Genomic DNA, 17,642 nt, shown 5'->3' on the forward strand with positions numbered 1-17,642 from the left:
GCCGCTCCGCGGCATGTGGGATCCTCCCAGACCGGGGCGCGAACCCGGTTCCCCTGCATCGGCAGGCGGACGCGCAATCACTGCGCCACCAGGGAAGCCCATCCATCATTATTTTAAAAGACACTGTTCTAATTTTTCTAAAGTTGAATCTTAGACTAATATGTGCTATTATGATGTTGGTGCTAATATAATATGTCACAAGCAAAATAAAAATTAAGAATTCTGTGTCACAAAGTGGATTTTGCTTGCCAGTGTCATAATTTATGACCTGATTTTTTTCTCAACGTTTTATTTTGAAAAATGTTAAGTAGACAAAAAAGTGGAAAGTATTGTATAGTTAGCACACACATCCACCCCCAGATTCTACCATTAACATTTTATTATATTTGCTTGATTGTATGTTTATGCAATTCTTCCATCCACCATTCTACCTTATTTCAAGATGGGATGCATTTGATGCATTCCAGAGTTGCAGACATGCACACTTAACACCAAAACACTTCAGAATGCATATCCTTAATTAAAATTCTTTTTTTAAACTTTTTCAGGTGAAATTTACATACAATGAAATTCAGAAATCCCAATTTTACCATTATATGAGTTGTGACAAATACACCCACCTATGAAACCCAAATCCCTATCAAAAGATTGATCATAATGACCTGGTTTTAGTAATTATGACAACTAATAACTTCTCTAAAGGTAGTTGGCAAAATAATTGAATTCCAAGTAAACTAAAGATGTAGTTTTGATTCTCAAAATGTGATAAGTTTTTTTGTACACGTGCTGAGTTATATAGTGTGAAAATAATTAATAGTTTTATGGATAAGTCAGGAACACATGGGTCCATTAAAAATGAATTCTGTGTGTCAAGTCATATCTATTATATTTCAGTCAAATACATTTCATGTGCTGTTCTTAGAGATAAAAATCTTTCTTTGCTATTTCTATTTAAAGTGTGTTAGTGATAAAGTACAGTATGTTTATATAGTTCAGCTTTAGACCTCTAAAAATAGTGCTTATGTTTTGTTAAGTTCATTTTCCTTTACTTGGCTATCATTTCTACCATTTAATGTTTAGATTGTATTAACTTCATTGGCTGTTGGATTCAAAAAGTGAATAGAAATGCTTAGTTGATGATTATTTAGATTTGGAGTCATCTGAAAATTTGGTTGTAGTTGATAATTTCTTGAATTAAACTTAGTTTGTCACTTTCATTTTTTTCCCCCACCAGGCTGATATAGGGCTTCCATATCCACAGAGAGTTGTTCAATTGCCCGAGATTGTATGGGACCAATATACCAATAGCCTTGGGAACTTTGAAAGAGAATTTAAAAATCGCAAAAGACATACTAGGAGAGTTAAGCTAGTTTTTGATAAAGGTAAGAAATTACATGATATGAACTTAATTAGAGAACTACCTGACAAAGTCTTGCTTTAATAATCCTATACATGGTTTTCTTTTTAGTAGGTTTACCTGCTAGACCAAAAAGTCCTTTAGATCCTAGGAAGGATGGAGAGTCCCTTTCATACTCTATGTTGCCTTTGAGTGATGGCCCAGAAGGCTCAAACAGTCGTCCTCAGGTAAGCAGGATAAAGTGTTGGAGCAGGAAAATTTGAATTGTAGACAAAACATTTTAACACTTTGCTGGTTTGTATTCTTAAAATTCAAGCAGTCTTTCACTTGAAGGTATAGTGAGAACATTAACTTTGAAGTTAAGAAAAAGCTGGGTTGAAATCATAACTCCACCACTTACTAGCTGTGGAACTTCAGATGTCATCTATATTAAAGTCTCCAAGCTGCAGTTTCCTCTTATATAAAATGTGATTAATATCACCCTATGTTGTAGAGTTGTTGTGAGGAATATAATGAGTAGTACATGTAACACGCCCAGTTCAATGCCTGACACATAATACAGTATTTATTCTAAAAATAAGAGCTCTTTGTGTGTAGTGGAATGTAACTAGGATTTGCTGGTTGTAACCTGGCCTTGCTGCTGTTAGTTAGATGAACTTCAATAAACATGTGGGTGCAGAATGAAAAAGTAACATTTCTTTAAAATAAACAATAGCCATAAAGATAGGGGTATGTTGAGCTGTGTAACCAGTTAAAAATATTATGTACATTGTAGTAAAATTGATATTAGGCTTCATTTTATGAGCAAGACATACATTTAGGATATTACTTTATTATTACTTAAATAAAAAGACTAGCACATTAAAAATATTATAACGGAAGAAATTCCGTGTATAATTTCCTCATTGTTAGCAAAGAATATATATGGTACATTATTATTTCTAAAACTGCCCTAAACAATCAGTACATATGATCTCTTCAAGATGTTTCCCCACATCCTTAGGCTAGAAATAAAACTGTTCATATTTCAAAAGTAAAGAATAAATACATAACAAAGGAGAAAGATGCACCTGGTGTGTATTCATGCTTTGTTTCCTTCATTTTTCTTTGTGAGGGTGGATGTGATGCTTTATTTAAAAGATTGGGATGGAAATACGCTTCTGAGGTACAAGACACTAATTGGAAAATGGATTTGTTAAAAATATTTGAATTCTTTGGTTTTCAGATGATTTGCAATATACCAAAGAAAGGTAATTCAAATAAAATATAAGCAATATAACAATGATTATTAAAAAAAAAAAGAAAAAGTAACATTTCTTTTTCTTTAAAATGAAGTTGCTGTCACCTATATCTCAAGATTGCTAGGAGTATAAAACCAAATGAAATAAAAGAACATGAAAACATTTTGTAAGCAATAAATTATATACACATTTAAAAAATAAATTTACTCACATATTTTGAAATTAAAAATTTCACAATTTGTGTGTTATTTGGCTATATCAGAGGGTAGTCTTTGTTTTTTCTCTCTGACAAAAACCTTGTTTTATATGCAGATGATAAGAGGACGCCTGTGTGATGATACCAAACCTGAAACATTTAACCAGTTGTGGACTGTTGAAGAACAGGTAATAGATATTTCTAAATAGTGTAGGTTAAAAAAAAAAAGCAGTTAAAATTAGAGCCAGTATTATGAGTAAAGTGTATATTGTTATATGTAATCCCTCTTAACCATGAATTTAAAATATTTAAACTTGTTTCTGTGTACCTTTTTGCATACTTCAAGAATTTTGCATCCTGAGAATATATGAATTCCATTTTGGGGATAATTTTTAAATAAGGAACCTGGGTTTTGGGAGGGGGATTGAAAAAGATATTGAAACAGATGGAGTAAAGTTTTTGTAATGCAGCTTTGTGAGACAGAAAAACCTGGAGCCAAGTAAAGCTGTGCTTCAAAGTGAATTCTTGTTTTTGTTTGGAGGGGAGCTGGCAAAGCCAAGGTCAGAGTGTTCTCTTACATTTTGGCATATAGCTAGGATTGTTTGTGGGTAAGGTTTGAGACACATCTCTATCTCATGTGAGGATTAGCCCCACAGCTATAATGAGTTTATCAGTTTATAAAAAGCTTCAGGAAACTTTTATTTCCAACATTTGGACTATTTTGCATCCTTAGGACTATGGGAGAATTTAGGAGATAGGTCAGAATATTAAAATTAAATATTTGAATGAAGGACCACACAAAGGAGGAAAAGATCTCTTTTAGTATTCTGTCTAAATCCAAATGAATTTACATAGTTTTGTCAGATCCATAGTGGCAAGCCTAAACATAGTCTAGCAAGATAAAGTGGTCAGTGGAAATCACTAAGATATGTAACATATTAATTAATTATTTTCTTTGTTGGGGGTGCTTTTCTTTTTTTACTGAAGTGCATAGAAAATCTTTATAAGGTCTTTCATAGGTTTATTTTCTAATCTTATTTTTCTTGTGAAGTCTTAAATTCCTTACTAGAAATTTTTCCTAGCATGAGGATTTCGAGTTGACCTAACCCCCAAAGTTGGGGAGGGAGTATTATAGTTTAAGATGAAAGGTGAATGTATTTATTTAGAAACTCAGTATTATACTTTCTTAAATATGGTCTTTGGTTTGGCTTAGAAAAAGCTTGAACAACTACTCTTGAAATACCCTCCCGAAGAAGTAGAATCTCGACGCTGGCAGAAGATAGCAGATGAACTGGGCAATAGGACAGCAAAGCAGGTAATTGAGGAGATAGCCCCATATTGTTGGCATGTTTTTGATGGTTTTTTAAATGAAGGATAGTGAAGCTAAAATCAGTAGACCTGCCCCTTCATATTTAGCTACACAGTGCTATAGTATGTGGAGTTTTAAAAAATAACATTGTGTATTTTTCTGTTGATTTTAGAAACAACTCTGAGATAATTCTGCTTTGGATCATTACTAAAAAACAAAAAAGCAATGGACTTGGTGTCTCTTGAATGTTTAATGAGTGCACCAGTTTGTGCTTTTTGGTTAGACTGTGCTAATAGATTTGTGATAGTGCCTTAGTCAGTATTCCCTGGTTGTCTTTCTAAAAAAATATCTGTCAGTTTTCTCCTTCACATTTCCATTGATATTAATAGATGTGTTTTTATGCTTACAAGCACTAGTGTTCACAAGTTGAAAATGTGTTTAGCTTTGGAATCAAACAGATTTAATTTATTTTAACAATTTTTTTGTCTATATTTTAAAACATAAGTGTCTTTGGTGGCAATTTAAAATTATTTCTAGATTTATGGTAGATTTTAAGTTGTTACTATTCATTAAGATACACATGTATGTTTTAAAAACTATTTTAAAAAACTATTCTGGTACTTCATGTCTTGTCACTTATTACGTTAAAAGGCTTGTCATGTTTCCTTAGGTTGCCAGCCGAGTGCAGAAGTATTTCATAAAACTAACTAAAGCTGGCATTCCAGTCCCAGGCAGAACACCAAACTTATATATATACTCCAAAAAGGTAAAAAGAAAATAGGTAAAAGTAAACCTTAGATCTCAGATTAAATTCATCAAAGTCAGAGTTCCTGTGTAAAAGTTTATATATTTATCAGAACAGGGTTATTTTATTTTTAAAATTTGGCTCACTCTAAACATTTTCTTGTATATGGTAGGATTCCATTATTGCTACTCAGTGAGCTTCAATGACGATTATTTATTATTTTCTTAGGAGTAGGTTAGTTTATGTGAATGAGTGCTATTTGAAAGATATTAGATTGTATGTATGTCACAAAGGCCTTTGTGATGTTAAAGTTTTTAGGATGTTTGATTCTTTAATAAATATAATCAATTTCTGTTTTATACATATAGTATATAAATCCAAGGTTAGAAATGTTTATTAAGATATTTAATCCTCACTATAATTCTAGAAGTGTAGGTAGTTTCACCTTCACTTTACTCATGATAATATTAATGGATAGCTTTTGTTCTTACTGTTGAATGCTCTGGGTTAGGTACTGTTCTACAACCTTTTTATAGATTAGAAAACTAAGTACATAGAGTAAATTGTCTAGTCACATAGCTGGTAAGTCTGGGAATCATTGATCTTCTGATTCTGCACCTAAGCCTTTTCCATTGTTCTCTGTTGCTGTGTACAGTGAAAAAGCTACCGTCCCTCTCCTACATAGAATACTGCATCGAATTATAGCCAATTTTTTGCTTTAATTGCAAAAAAATAAAGCATGTAATTGGCTTTCTTTCATTTCCTTGGTAAATCATCTGGGTACTTCCGCTCCCCCACAACTGCCACTGTTCACCTAAGAGAAGCTAGGAGCCGATCTAATGCTGTTACCCTTCGTTAGTGAAGCTAACTATTTTACATTAAGAATATTGTCTATATAGCTCCATGTTTTAAAAATTTTGTTTTTATTCTTTTTACCAAGCTATGGAAGCTTGTTTTAATTTGTCAGATGTTTTAAATATTTTGGATTTTTTTCTCCCCAAATGTAGTATTATCTATTTAGATATGTAGAGTTCATCCTATAACTTCAGAATGTTGGAACTTTGATAACTACCATTTAACTTAACAGCTTTAATTTTCATGATTTCTAGGTTATCTTTAGATGTGTTGTGCACCTTATGTTTTCACCACTAAGACTAGATGATGATAACAAAACGAATACTAAAGAAACTTAAATGTGTTCCCTTCTTTGGGGGCACTGAATTTTAAGTTAACAGACATTTTGACTGCAGAGATCTAGCCCAGTCATAGACATGGTTAGAGGTTTTTTGTTTTGTTTTGTTTTGTTTTAAATAATTTAATTAATTAATTAATTTTTGGCTGTGTGTGGTCTTTGCTGCTGCGCACAGGCTTTCTCTAGTTGCGGTGAGCGGGGGCTACTCTTTATTTTGGTGTGCGGGCTTCTCATTATGGTGTCTTATTGCGGAGCACAGGCTCTAGGCATGTGAGCTTCAGCAGTTGTGGCACGCGGGTTCAGTAGTTGTGGCTCATGGGCTCTAGAGAGCAGGCTCAGTAGTTGTGGCGCACGGGCTTAGTTGCTCCGCAGCATGTGGGATCTTCCCGGACCAGGGCTCGAACCCGTGTCACCTGCATTGGCAGGTGGATTCTTAACCACTGTGCCACCAGGGAAGTCCTGACATGGTTAGAGTTTGAATTTTGAAATGAAATGATGGTTCTCTATGTGGTTGAGGTTATTCTTTGTGGCGGTGCTGTAAGTGAAGAGAGGAAGTCTGCATAGTGGTCCAAAGGGAGGCCTTTGGCTCCACAGAGGCCTAGTTTATAATCTTGATTCTACCACTGCCTAGCTACAGTACCTTGAACAAGAAAGTTAACCTCCTCGTGCCTCCGTTTTTTCACCTTTAAATTAGAAGTGATAATAACTACTTTACAGGAATGTTTTGAGGGTTAAGTGACATTGACAAAGAGTAAGTAGTCAATCAGTATTAGATACTCTTTTCAGACATTCATCGTGTTGGGGAAATTTTCTTTTTACTTGATAGTTTTATATCTGGCTTTGGCTAACTTCATCCTCCTTGACCATCTGTAAGATGACCTTAAGAGGAGCTCAGCATGTGAATGCCAAGAGTGTAATAAATGTTGGGGATACAAATATAAGCTACATAATGAGCAGATGGTCCATTATACTCCACGTAGGTCTTCTGCCTACATTTCTGTTTGTTGGTTTGTTTCGTTTTTATTTAAGGCTTGTTGTCTTTTTAAAAATCCAGATAAACATAGAAAAAGCAACCACGTAAGAGTATGCTGAAGGGTAGAGGTGCAGTCCTTCTGATTAGGCAGACTTGCAGGAAGTAGCATTTATATTTTTGATTTTTTAATGATTGTCCACTATCCCAATTAAAAATTTGTTTTCTCACTTAGTCTTCAACAAGCAGACGACAGCACCCCCTTAATAAGCATCTCTTTAAACCTTCCACTTTCATGACTTCCCATGAACCACCAGTGTATATGGATGAAGATGATGACCGATCCTGTTTTCGTAGCCACATGAACACTGCTATGGAGGAGGCATCAGTAAGTTATCTATTTATACTACATTTATATCTATGTATCTATCTATCTTTATCTATGTATTATACAGATCAGGATACAGAACGGGAGCACCAGGATTTCCTAGTTATTCCTATTCTTCAGAGAATGTTGCTCTCTTTTCTTTTAATTAACTAGTCAAACTTGTTTTACAATGGGCTTTAAAACTGTTTTTATGAAGAAACTTTCAAGCATATACAAAAATAAACCCATGTGCACCCAGTATTCAACTTTAACAATTATCAGTTTGTGGCAATCTTATTTTCATCTATACTTCCTACCCACCCAACTTTCTGTCTGGGATTATTTTGGAGCAAGTTCCAGATATTACAAAATATCATTATCATGTTTATTAAAAGGTACTTCTTTATATAATCCAGATATACAGTCAGTTCACATTTCCCCAATCATAAATTGCAGTAGTGCCTCCCCCACCGCCCTTTTCTCTCTCTTCTTTTTTCCCCTCTCACATTTGTTTTGTTGAAAAACTGGGTTATTTGTCTTGTAGAATTTACCTCAGTGTGGATTTTGTTGTTTGCATCTCCTTGGTGTCATTTAACCTGTTCCTCTGTTTCCTGAATCTCCTATAAATTGATAGGTCTAGATAACTGATCAGATTCGGGTTTATTTGTTTTTTGTTTGTTAGGGTGGGCAGAACTACATCATGTATACTTTTATCAGTTTGACATAGCATACATTGTTGGTTAGATCCATTAACTCATTAGATGTTATAAAATAGTAAAGTCTTTCTTCATTTATTTGATAGAATATTCACAAAGTAACCCCCTCATCAACTATTTGATTATCCTAAGTTACATACAGAAAACGCAGCATAACTGCTTGATTCTTCCCTTTATTTTCTTGTTTTTAAAATAATGAGTTTGTTCTCTGATATCCTCCAGATTGACTCATGAGGTTTTAAAATTTTTGTATTCTTATGAATTGTTGGACTTAAAATATATTTAATATGTTTCAGTGCATTGATATTATTGTCTTTATTAGTGTACAGATTGGCCCATTGGTTGGTTGTAACCTATTCAAGCTGGATTTTGAGTTCTTTTGACAAGAATCTAGTAATCTTTTATAGCTTCCTTACTGTCCGGTAGGACAAGGAAATTCCAGGCTCCTCTTGTATATTTCCTGCTTCAGACCTGGAGTCAGTTCTGCTTTCTTTTATTGAGAAATGGTATTCGGAGGCGCTATCCTGATATAGGATGCTACTTGCTACTGGATTGATCATTGTATCTAATCCTATATAGTGGACAGAGCTGAGAAATATGTTATATATTTGTTAAAATTAAAAGACATCATAAATTCATCATTTTATTTCAAATTCAACTTAAGGACTGTGGGAATTTTACTTAACCCATATTGATCTTTTTTTTTTGTTTGTGGTACGCGGGCCTCTCACTGCTGTGGCCTCTCCCGTTGCGGAGCACAGGCTCCGGACGCGCAGGCTCAGCGGCCATGGCTCACGGGCCCAGCCGCTCCGCGGCATGTGGGATCTTCCCGGACCGGGGCACGAACCCGTGTCCCCTGCGTCGGCAGGCGGATTCTCAACCACTGCGCCACCAGGGAAGCCCCCATATTGATCTTTAATATGTATCATTTTTCTCCCATGCTGAAAATTCTGGTTATCAGTAACATCAACATAATGCTTACTTTCTTTGTCTCACACTGCCCACAGTAGTCTCAGAATTTAATAATACTAACACTACCGTCAACAATACGATACTGAAAACAGGTTTTTTGGGTAGCACTGTTTTTGCCTTAGGATATACCCAACTACAGAAATAAAGTCAAATTATACTTTTTAAATCCTCTTGGACTAATTCCTCTCTGTGTCGTCATCAACTGGATGCTAATTTAGGTTAATTCATTTCATTTTACTTTACATTCAGAGATTCCTTTTTATTGCTGTTAATATTTTTTATTTTACTATGCTAAAATTCTTCCTCAATAAGTAACGTGCTTCTGATTCCTTGCTTAAAGGACATGAAGATTGCCTTATATCTTTCTTAATACTTTGATTATATATGGTAACTGGAAAAGGAGATTTTAATGAAAAGTCAGCAGATAAAAATAAGTCTCCTTTGTTCTGTTTCTAGATTAATCAAACACTGATTGTATACTTTGGTATGAAACTACTGTAAAATGCCTGTATTCTTAAATTTTTTTTTCTTTTAAACTTGTCTTTTTGAAAAACAGCTAGATTCTGCTGTGTCTTAAGATATGGCATTTATGTATAATTTTGTATTTTGTGACTATTAGAATTACTCATTTGAGAAATGTTTATTTACACTTAATATGTAACAGGCTCTGCTAGAGGTCAGCTCCATAGTTATGAATAAAATATCTATGATCTTGGGGTTCTCATAAATCTAAGTTTTGTGGGAGGAGATAAATGTGTAATCACATCAATTAAATTACAAAATTTTAAAAATGCTTCAAAAGTAGGTGTTATTGTAATTATTTTAGAGGTACTTAATTCAGATTGAGAGTTTAAGTGGAAGACCCAAGGAAGTGATGATAGTCAAGTTGGCCATTGAAAGATGAATAAAACTTAGCTAGGTGAGGAGTGATGTTGGGATGCTTAATAGAAGTACATTTTGAGAAAATTGGCAAAATATAGTATAATATAGGTGGTTGAGTTTGATTTAGCTTTTGTTTGGTTGATTTTATTTATTTATTTTAAAATGAGCAGCAGTTCACATCATTCTGATTACTTTAAAATAGCTATTTAAATGTATATTTATGAATCCTCTAGTGTAAAATTTATAGATTTCAGGGTTTTTTTTCAGAAAAGCAGTAGCTAGAGAGACAGTCTGTATACCATTTAGATGCCCTTGAAATTGGTCATAGTATTTCTCCTTTAAGTAAATTTAAAATGATTATAACTAGGAAATCTGTTTATGGGTGAGCATATTAAAAATATTTATTTGTTTTTTTGTTCATTTTAAGGTAACATTGGTTTATAACATTATATGTTTCATGTGTACAGCATTGTAATTCAACTAATATATATGCACTACAGGGTGCTCACCACCAAAAAAATCTAGTTTCTATCCATCACCATACATTTGACCCCCTCTACCCATTTCTCCCTCCCTCTACCACTTTTCCCCTCTGTGGAAAGAACACCAATCTGTTCTCTGTACCTGTGTGTGTTTTTGTTTTAATTTGTTTGTTTGTTTATTTATTTTTTTTAGTATTCAACATAAGAGTGAAATCTCGGTATTTGTCTTTCTCCTCGGACTTATTTCACTTTTCATCAATTCCCTCAAAGTCCATCCTTGTTGCCACAGCTGGCAAGATTTTATCTTTTTTTTTTGATGGCTGAATAGTATGGAATTTTAATTTTTAATTGTGCTGAATACCCAAAACAGAAAATTTACCATCTCAGCCAATTTTGAGTGTACAGTTCAGTGGTGTTAAAGTACATTTACATTATTGTGCAACGAATCTCCAGAACTCTATGTCTTGCAAAACTGAAACTCTGCATGCAGTAAACATTATCTCCCTATTCCCTCCTCCTTCTGGCTCCTGGCAACTACCATTCTACTTTCTGTCTCTTTGAATTTGACTACTCTGGGTACCTCATATAGGTAGAATCATAGTTTTTGACCTTTTGTGACTGGCTTATATCACTTAGCGTAATGTCATCAAGGTTCATCCATCATGTGACATGTGTCACAATTTCCTTCCTTTTTACGGCCAAATACTATTCCATTGAGTGTGCATACCACATTTTATTTATCCATTCTTCTGTCAGTGGACACTTGGGTTGCTTCCACCTTTTGGCTGTTGTGACTAATGCTGCTGTGAACACGGGTGTACGAATATCTGTTGGAGTCTCTGCTCTCAAATTCTTTTAGGTATATACCCAGAAATGGAATTGCTGGATCATATGGTAATTCTGTTTCATTTTTTGAGGAACCACAGTACTGTTTTCCATAATGGCTACAACATTTTATATTCTCATCAACAGTGTACAAAAGTTTCATTTTCTCTACATCCTTGCCAACACTTATTATTACTATTTTTAAATTTTGATAGTAGCCATCTTAGTGGGTGTGAGGTGATTTAACTTTTTTTTTAACATCTTTATTGGAGTATAATTGCTTAACAATGTTGTGTTAATTTCTGCTGTATAACAGAGTGAATCAGCTATATGTATACATATATCTAACTTAATCTTGTTGACCAAATTTAATAATACCCTTAGACTTAAAATGCAAATTATACACTAAAAAAAATTATTTAGCAGAGTTTGTATTCTTTGTATTTGCCTAAAATATCTAAATTTAATATATTTTATTATAAAATTTCTTACTACATTATTTAATTGGGTTACATCATATTTATTGATATTACATATTTATTACATTATTTATGTTGTCTTTCTCGGGTAACATAGGAAGGCAGTAACTATAATTTAACATCTTTAGTTGACAAGAATTTGAAATGGATGAAAGATAGTGGGAGATAAGGCAGGTGAAGTATGAGATTGTAAAGAATCATTATCCAGCTGAGGACTTTGGACTTGACACTGTAGATAGTGAGGAAGCCATTTTTAGCAACAATGAGACAGAGGAGGGAGTGGGTACTATAGTGGACTGATTTGAGAGAGATTTTAGGTAGTATTAAATAGTGACAGAATTATGTTGTATTAGATATGACAGTATAAAATTAAGGATAACACTTAGATTTAGGCCTTGGGCTGCTAGGTGTTTAAGGGGTTAGTTATATAGACAAATCTGGGTTCAAATCACATGACTCTGCAACTAATTAACTATGTAAGCTTGGGCATATGATATAATTTCTATGAATATCAGTTTCCTTGATATAATATAAATATAGTAGTTAATAATACCTAACATGGAGAGCAGGAGGAATGGGAGGTGCAGGGGTTGTCTGGTCCAGGATTGGGAATTGATGGAACATGGGATTAATGAATTGGGGATGCTTTTAGGAGGGTTGTGGAAATCAGTGACCATGGGATCAGTCATGAGGTAGCAAAGGGAAGAAATGGTTCCTGGGTGGCAGAGCACAAATAAATTGGGAAAATAGGAAGCAGTTAGTGATTCATCTGTCAACTTCAAATTCATATAGCTTTTACTGTTCATTTCTTTATTGTAAATAATAATCTTTGTAACTTAAGTTTATCCATTTGAGTAAGAGGAATGTACTGTCTTGATCATTGGGAGTACTGAGCAGAAAACAGAGCAGAGATTAGTTTGCTTGTTGTTAAGAAAATGTCATATTTACCTGAGGAAGCTTAAAAATCTGTTAGATTGGAGAAGAGGAGCAGATCAGGAAGAAGTAGATTACAAGGAGTCTTCTAAGTTGCCATGAACTTGTTGGGATGGGGTTGAAGCTGCGTTAGTGTATGACAGAGGTGGGAGTCACGCCTTGCTCCCCTGGTACTTGCATTATGAAGATGCCTACTACAGTTCAGTATTACTATTGCATTAAGAAGCCCTCCAGAAGTATTAGTCTAAAATATTGCTGATAGCAGCGCTGATTTTCTATGAGCCCTAAAAGGTTGAGGGTCTCTTAAATGTGAAAAATATCTTGTCAGTAGAAAAATATTCTTTATCAGTATTTCTTATACTAGTTCATTTTAATTATGCAACTAACATTTTTGTTTTGTGTTTTGTTTTTTTCAATAGGATGAAGAAAGTATTCCTATTATGTATAGGAATTTACCTGAATATAAGGAACTATTACAGTTTAAAAAGTTAAAAAAACAGAAACTTCAGCAAATGCAAGCTGAAAGTGGATTTGTGCAACATGTGGGCTTCAAGGTAAATTCTACTTAATTTTTCTATTCATTTAATTTTTGAAAGGCTGATAGGATATATTTAAGGTGGTTTTTGGAGCTTTAAGCTCCACAACTTTCAAGCACACAGATAAAAGTAAGTTTAGCTCTTGTCCTGTTCATTTATACAAAGTAGTGTGCCACAGTTACTGGTGTTAAGAGATTTACGATTCAGTAGAGATAGAGAAGAAAAATATACAGGTATACTTTGAGGTAATATATGAGATGAGAACTTTTTCTAGCTATTCCCCTACCCCAAATTTACTGAGATATAACTGACAAATAAAAACTGTACATATTTAAGGTGTACAAAAAATTTAAGATATAAAAAAAATTCACCTCGCATAGTTATCTTTTATTTTGAGATAAGAACACTTAACATCTGCTCTCAGCAAATTTCAAGTATGCAATACTATTAACTATAATTACCGTGTTGTACATTAGACCTCCAGAACTTATTCATCTTATAACTGAAAGTTTGTGCCCTTTGACCAATGACACCACGCCCACCACTACCTCCCCCCTGCCCCCCAGCCCCTGGCAACCCTCAGCAACCTCCATTCTAATTCTTTGCCTCTGTGAATTTAACTTTTTTGGATTCTACATTTAAGCGAGATCATATAGTATTTGTCTTTCTGTGTCTGATATATTTCACTTAGCATAATGTCCTTAGGTTTCATCCATGTTGTCACAAATGGCAGGATTTCTTTCTGTTTTATGGCTGAATAATATTCCAGTGTGTGGTGTGTGGTGTGTGTGTGTGTGTGTGTGTGTGTGTGTGTGTGTGTGAATATATATATAGAGAGAACACATTTTCTTTATCCATTCATCCATAGAGCTATTTCTTTTGTTGTTGCTGTTGTTCATGGATCAGAAATTTCTTTTCCCCTTTCAGATTCAGTTATCTCTGCTGTTTTTTGAGAGGCTAGTAGAAATACATTTATTCATGCCACAAAATTTTGAAATATCCATTTATGTTCCAGGCACTTTGCTAAGTATTCAGCCGTAAACAAGATGGACTCACATCCTTCCCTATTCTGTTTTCATCTCATAAGTGATTTAGAGAAGTTAAATGAGTGAATTAGTTGAGTGTGACTAGCGTGCATACTGGAGAGTAGTGAGAGGCTATTTAGTTGCCTTGGAAATTTTGCTAAGGAGTTTAAACTCTTCTAAAATGTTGGAGAAATTTTGAAGGATTTTAAGCAGAGTAACATGAAATTTGCATTTTGGAAAGATCATTCTATTTTCTTAAACAATACAACCTTAGGAAGGCAGTGGGTTTAGAGTGGATAACTCTTAATCTCTGACCACAGTATTGTTAAATTCTTTAAATAATAATTTGTTCATGTATATTTTTTATGTAATTGAAAAAATATTAAGTGAAGGGGGAAAAAGATCATTCTGGCATTATATGGAGAATGGATAGGAAGAAAGCAAGGCTGAGGGCAGGGAGACTAGTTGGAGATTCTCTTCATTAATTTAGACAAAAGATAAGAATGTCCTGAACTTGACTGGTGGCTGTAGAAATAGAGAGATTGACAGGTTTGAGAACACCTTAGACGTTAGAACTGGCTATACTTGGTGGGATTGGAGGAAGTAAAATTGAAACCATGAACTACAGATCTGCTGGTAGTGGTATACATAAAAATACTGATATGTGCTGTGACTTAATAAATTTAAAACAAAATTCTTATACCTCTGATCCTCTGGAGTGGCTATTAGCCAGACTATATTAAATGATTTTCTTTTCTTGATCTTTCAGTGGTCCTGCTTTCCATTTAGAGATTTTCCTAATTGACAGCTGTGTCTTTTCAGGAAGAAACTCTCTCCACTTCTCATAATTTTGTTGTAAGACCCAGCTGTGGCTTGTTTGCCAGTCTGTCAGCCACTCTAGTTGGCCTGATGATCAAAGAAACTAGAAATGAGATTTACTTTGATTTCCAAGATTGCGCAGAACACACCGAGGGCTACCACACTGCCACAACACTGAGAAAGAGCGAAATTTGCCTTTTCTTCATGGTGGGCATTGGTTATTAGGAGCCTTCAAGGCTTTGGAAAGTAACTCAGTAAGATGAAAGTTCAGAGAGGATTTTGTGTTCACTTGGGTTTATGTTAGCTGTGGTAGCCTGTTTTAACTAGTTCTGTAACATATTTGGATAGTTTTAACTATGGTATTAAGTCAGTGGTTCTCAATCCCAGTCATAGTACAGTGGTCTGATGTACCTTTCAAGTCAATAGCTACTAAAAACCAAATGCCCAAGTTTGCAGATGATTTACTTAAGATTTTAAAAAATAAATTAAAGCATATTATGATGTTCCTCTCACCCATCTCTACTGTAGCTCAATCTTGAATGGATAGAGTTTCAGCTAGTTTGCTAGAAATTGTGCCTAACTTATAACCATTTTTTGTGTTATCCCACTATCTGGTGCATGGGGAGAGAGGAGAGAATGTCTATTTGCACATTATGTGTTGCCGAGCAGGAAAAAAGAAAGCTTGAGAACAATATAGTTTAATACTTTTTCTCTCTGAATCTTTAATAGTGTGATAACTGTGGCATAGAACCTATCCAGGGTGTTCGGTGGCACTGCCAGGATTGTCCTCCAGAAATGTCTTTGGATTTCTGTGATTCTTGTTCAGACTGGTAAGTGTTATCCTTCATTGTAAGTCTTAAATTTTGACAAGAGCTTCTCAGACACTAGTGAGTTTGATTTCCAAACTGCTTAGAAAATCACCACATTTAATGGGTTAAACTTTGCTGTTCTAGACAATTAAGAAATTTTCTTTAATGACGCCATATCTCAAGTAATTTTCCATTAGACATTTTGATAGATTAATGGATTTAAACAGGTAGAGCTGTGAGGAAGTTTGATAAAATGTAGACCAAAATGCATCCAGTGCCATGTAATGATGTGTTTGTGTTTGTGTGTGTTTTTGTGTGTGTGTTTTGTTTTCAGCCTTCATGAAACAGATATTCACAAGGAAGATCACCAACTAGAACCTGTTTATAGATCAGAGACATTCTTAGACAGAGACTACTGTGTGTCCCAGGGCACCAGTTATAATTACCTTGACCCAAACTACTTTCCAGCAAACAGATGACATGGAAGAGAACATCATATACTAGTCCTCTTCAACACATAGCAATGGTATCATTGTGAATTATGTGCACAGTTTGGAAAGATTCTCTACTTTCCCTGAAATGACACTCACAGCATGACAGCTTCCTGAGTGTTCTCGTCAACAGCTCTGCACCGTTGTGGCTCTAGATCACTGTTCAGCAGCTGAACATTCCTGGTGAGCAAAAGGGTTTCCCTGGTGAAATTCTCACCACCTTAAAGCCTTTTAGGTGGTGATCTTAAATGGGTGAGATGGAAATGAGAGCACATATTAAAGAGAGAGTAAATTCCAAAGGTTTCAAAGAACTTGGTCATAAATATGCTAATGAGAAGACAAAGTATTTATATTAAAACAGTTTAGTAGCTTTCAGTTTTGTGAAAATAGTTTCCAGCACAGAAACTGACTTCCTTAGACAAAGTTTTAACCAATGACGGTGTTTGCTTCTAGGATATATACACTTTAAAAGAACTCACTGTCCCAGTGGTGGTCGCTGATGGCCTTTAGTAAATTGGAGCTGCTTAACCATATTGATGTCTAATTTCTTTTAACCACAATGAACTGTCCTTATTACCAACAGTGAAGCACTACAGGAGGCAACTGTGGCATTGCTTCCTTAACCAACTCATGGTGTGTGAATGTTATAAAATTGTCACTCAGATATATTTTTTAAATGTAATGTTATATAAGATGATCATGTGATGTGTACAAACTATGGTGAAAAGTGCCAGTGGTAGTAACCGTGTAAAGTCTCTAATTCACAACATTAATTCCTTTAAAATACACAGCCTTCTGCCTCTGTATTTGGAGTTGTCAGTGCAACTCATTGAAGAAAACTGCCTAATAGAAAAATCATATATATGGTAATAATTTCCCTCTTTTGTAGTCTGCACAAGATCCATAAAAGATTGTATTTTTATTACTATTTAAAACAAGTGATTAAATTTAGTCTGTGCAGTGAGCAAGAGTTCACATGCATTCTTTTATACTGCTGGATTTTGTTGTGCATCATTTAAAACATTTTGTATGTTTCTTCTTATCTGTGTATACAGTATGTTCTTGAATAATGTTCATTTGTCAGGAGAACTGTGAGAAATAAACTATGTGGATACTGTCTGTTTATATTATAGAATGCTTGTTGTGACTTCCTTTGGTTAGATTTTGGATTTTATTTTTACTAGTATTAAAACCAAAACAATTTTTTTAAGGTTTTTTTTTTTTTTTCTTTACCTATCTGTCCCTTAAAAAAGAGTAAGGACTATATGATGGAAAAGAAGGTAAACTTGAGAAGCT

The 17,642-nt window shown here is 34.4% G+C and overlaps 1 protein-coding gene across 5 annotated transcripts in view; it reads left to right on the plus strand.

The window, feature by feature from the left end:
- ZZZ3 (zinc finger ZZ-type containing 3) overlaps positions 1-17,476 on the plus strand; it is a 112,415-nt gene extending 94,939 nt beyond the window's left edge. For 4 of the 5 annotated variants that reach the window (XM_007111489.4, XM_024119617.3, XM_028489244.2 and 1 more), the window contains 9 exons: positions 1,235-1,382; positions 1,469-1,584; positions 2,911-2,982; positions 4,008-4,109; positions 4,774-4,869; positions 7,246-7,398; positions 13,086-13,220; positions 15,776-15,876; positions 16,190-17,476. In XM_007111489.4, the coding sequence (XP_007111551.1) occupies positions 1,235-1,382; positions 1,469-1,584; positions 2,911-2,982; positions 4,008-4,109; positions 4,774-4,869; positions 7,246-7,398; positions 13,086-13,220; positions 15,776-15,876; positions 16,190-16,334 (1,068 nt within the window). In that variant the 3' untranslated portion in view covers positions 16,335-17,476. The remainder of the gene's footprint in view (positions 1-1,234; positions 1,383-1,468; positions 1,585-2,910; positions 2,983-4,007; positions 4,110-4,773; positions 4,870-7,245; positions 7,399-13,085; positions 13,221-15,775; positions 15,877-16,189) is intronic. The other variant, XM_028489245.2, reaches the window with a different exon arrangement.
- The last annotated feature ends 166 nt before the right edge of the window (positions 17,477-17,642 follow it).

The sequence above is a fragment of the Physeter macrocephalus genome, chromosome 4, assembly GCF_002837175.3.
Source record: "Physeter macrocephalus isolate SW-GA chromosome 4, ASM283717v5, whole genome shotgun sequence".
NCBI lineage: Eukaryota > Metazoa > Chordata > Mammalia > Artiodactyla > Physeteridae > Physeter > Physeter macrocephalus.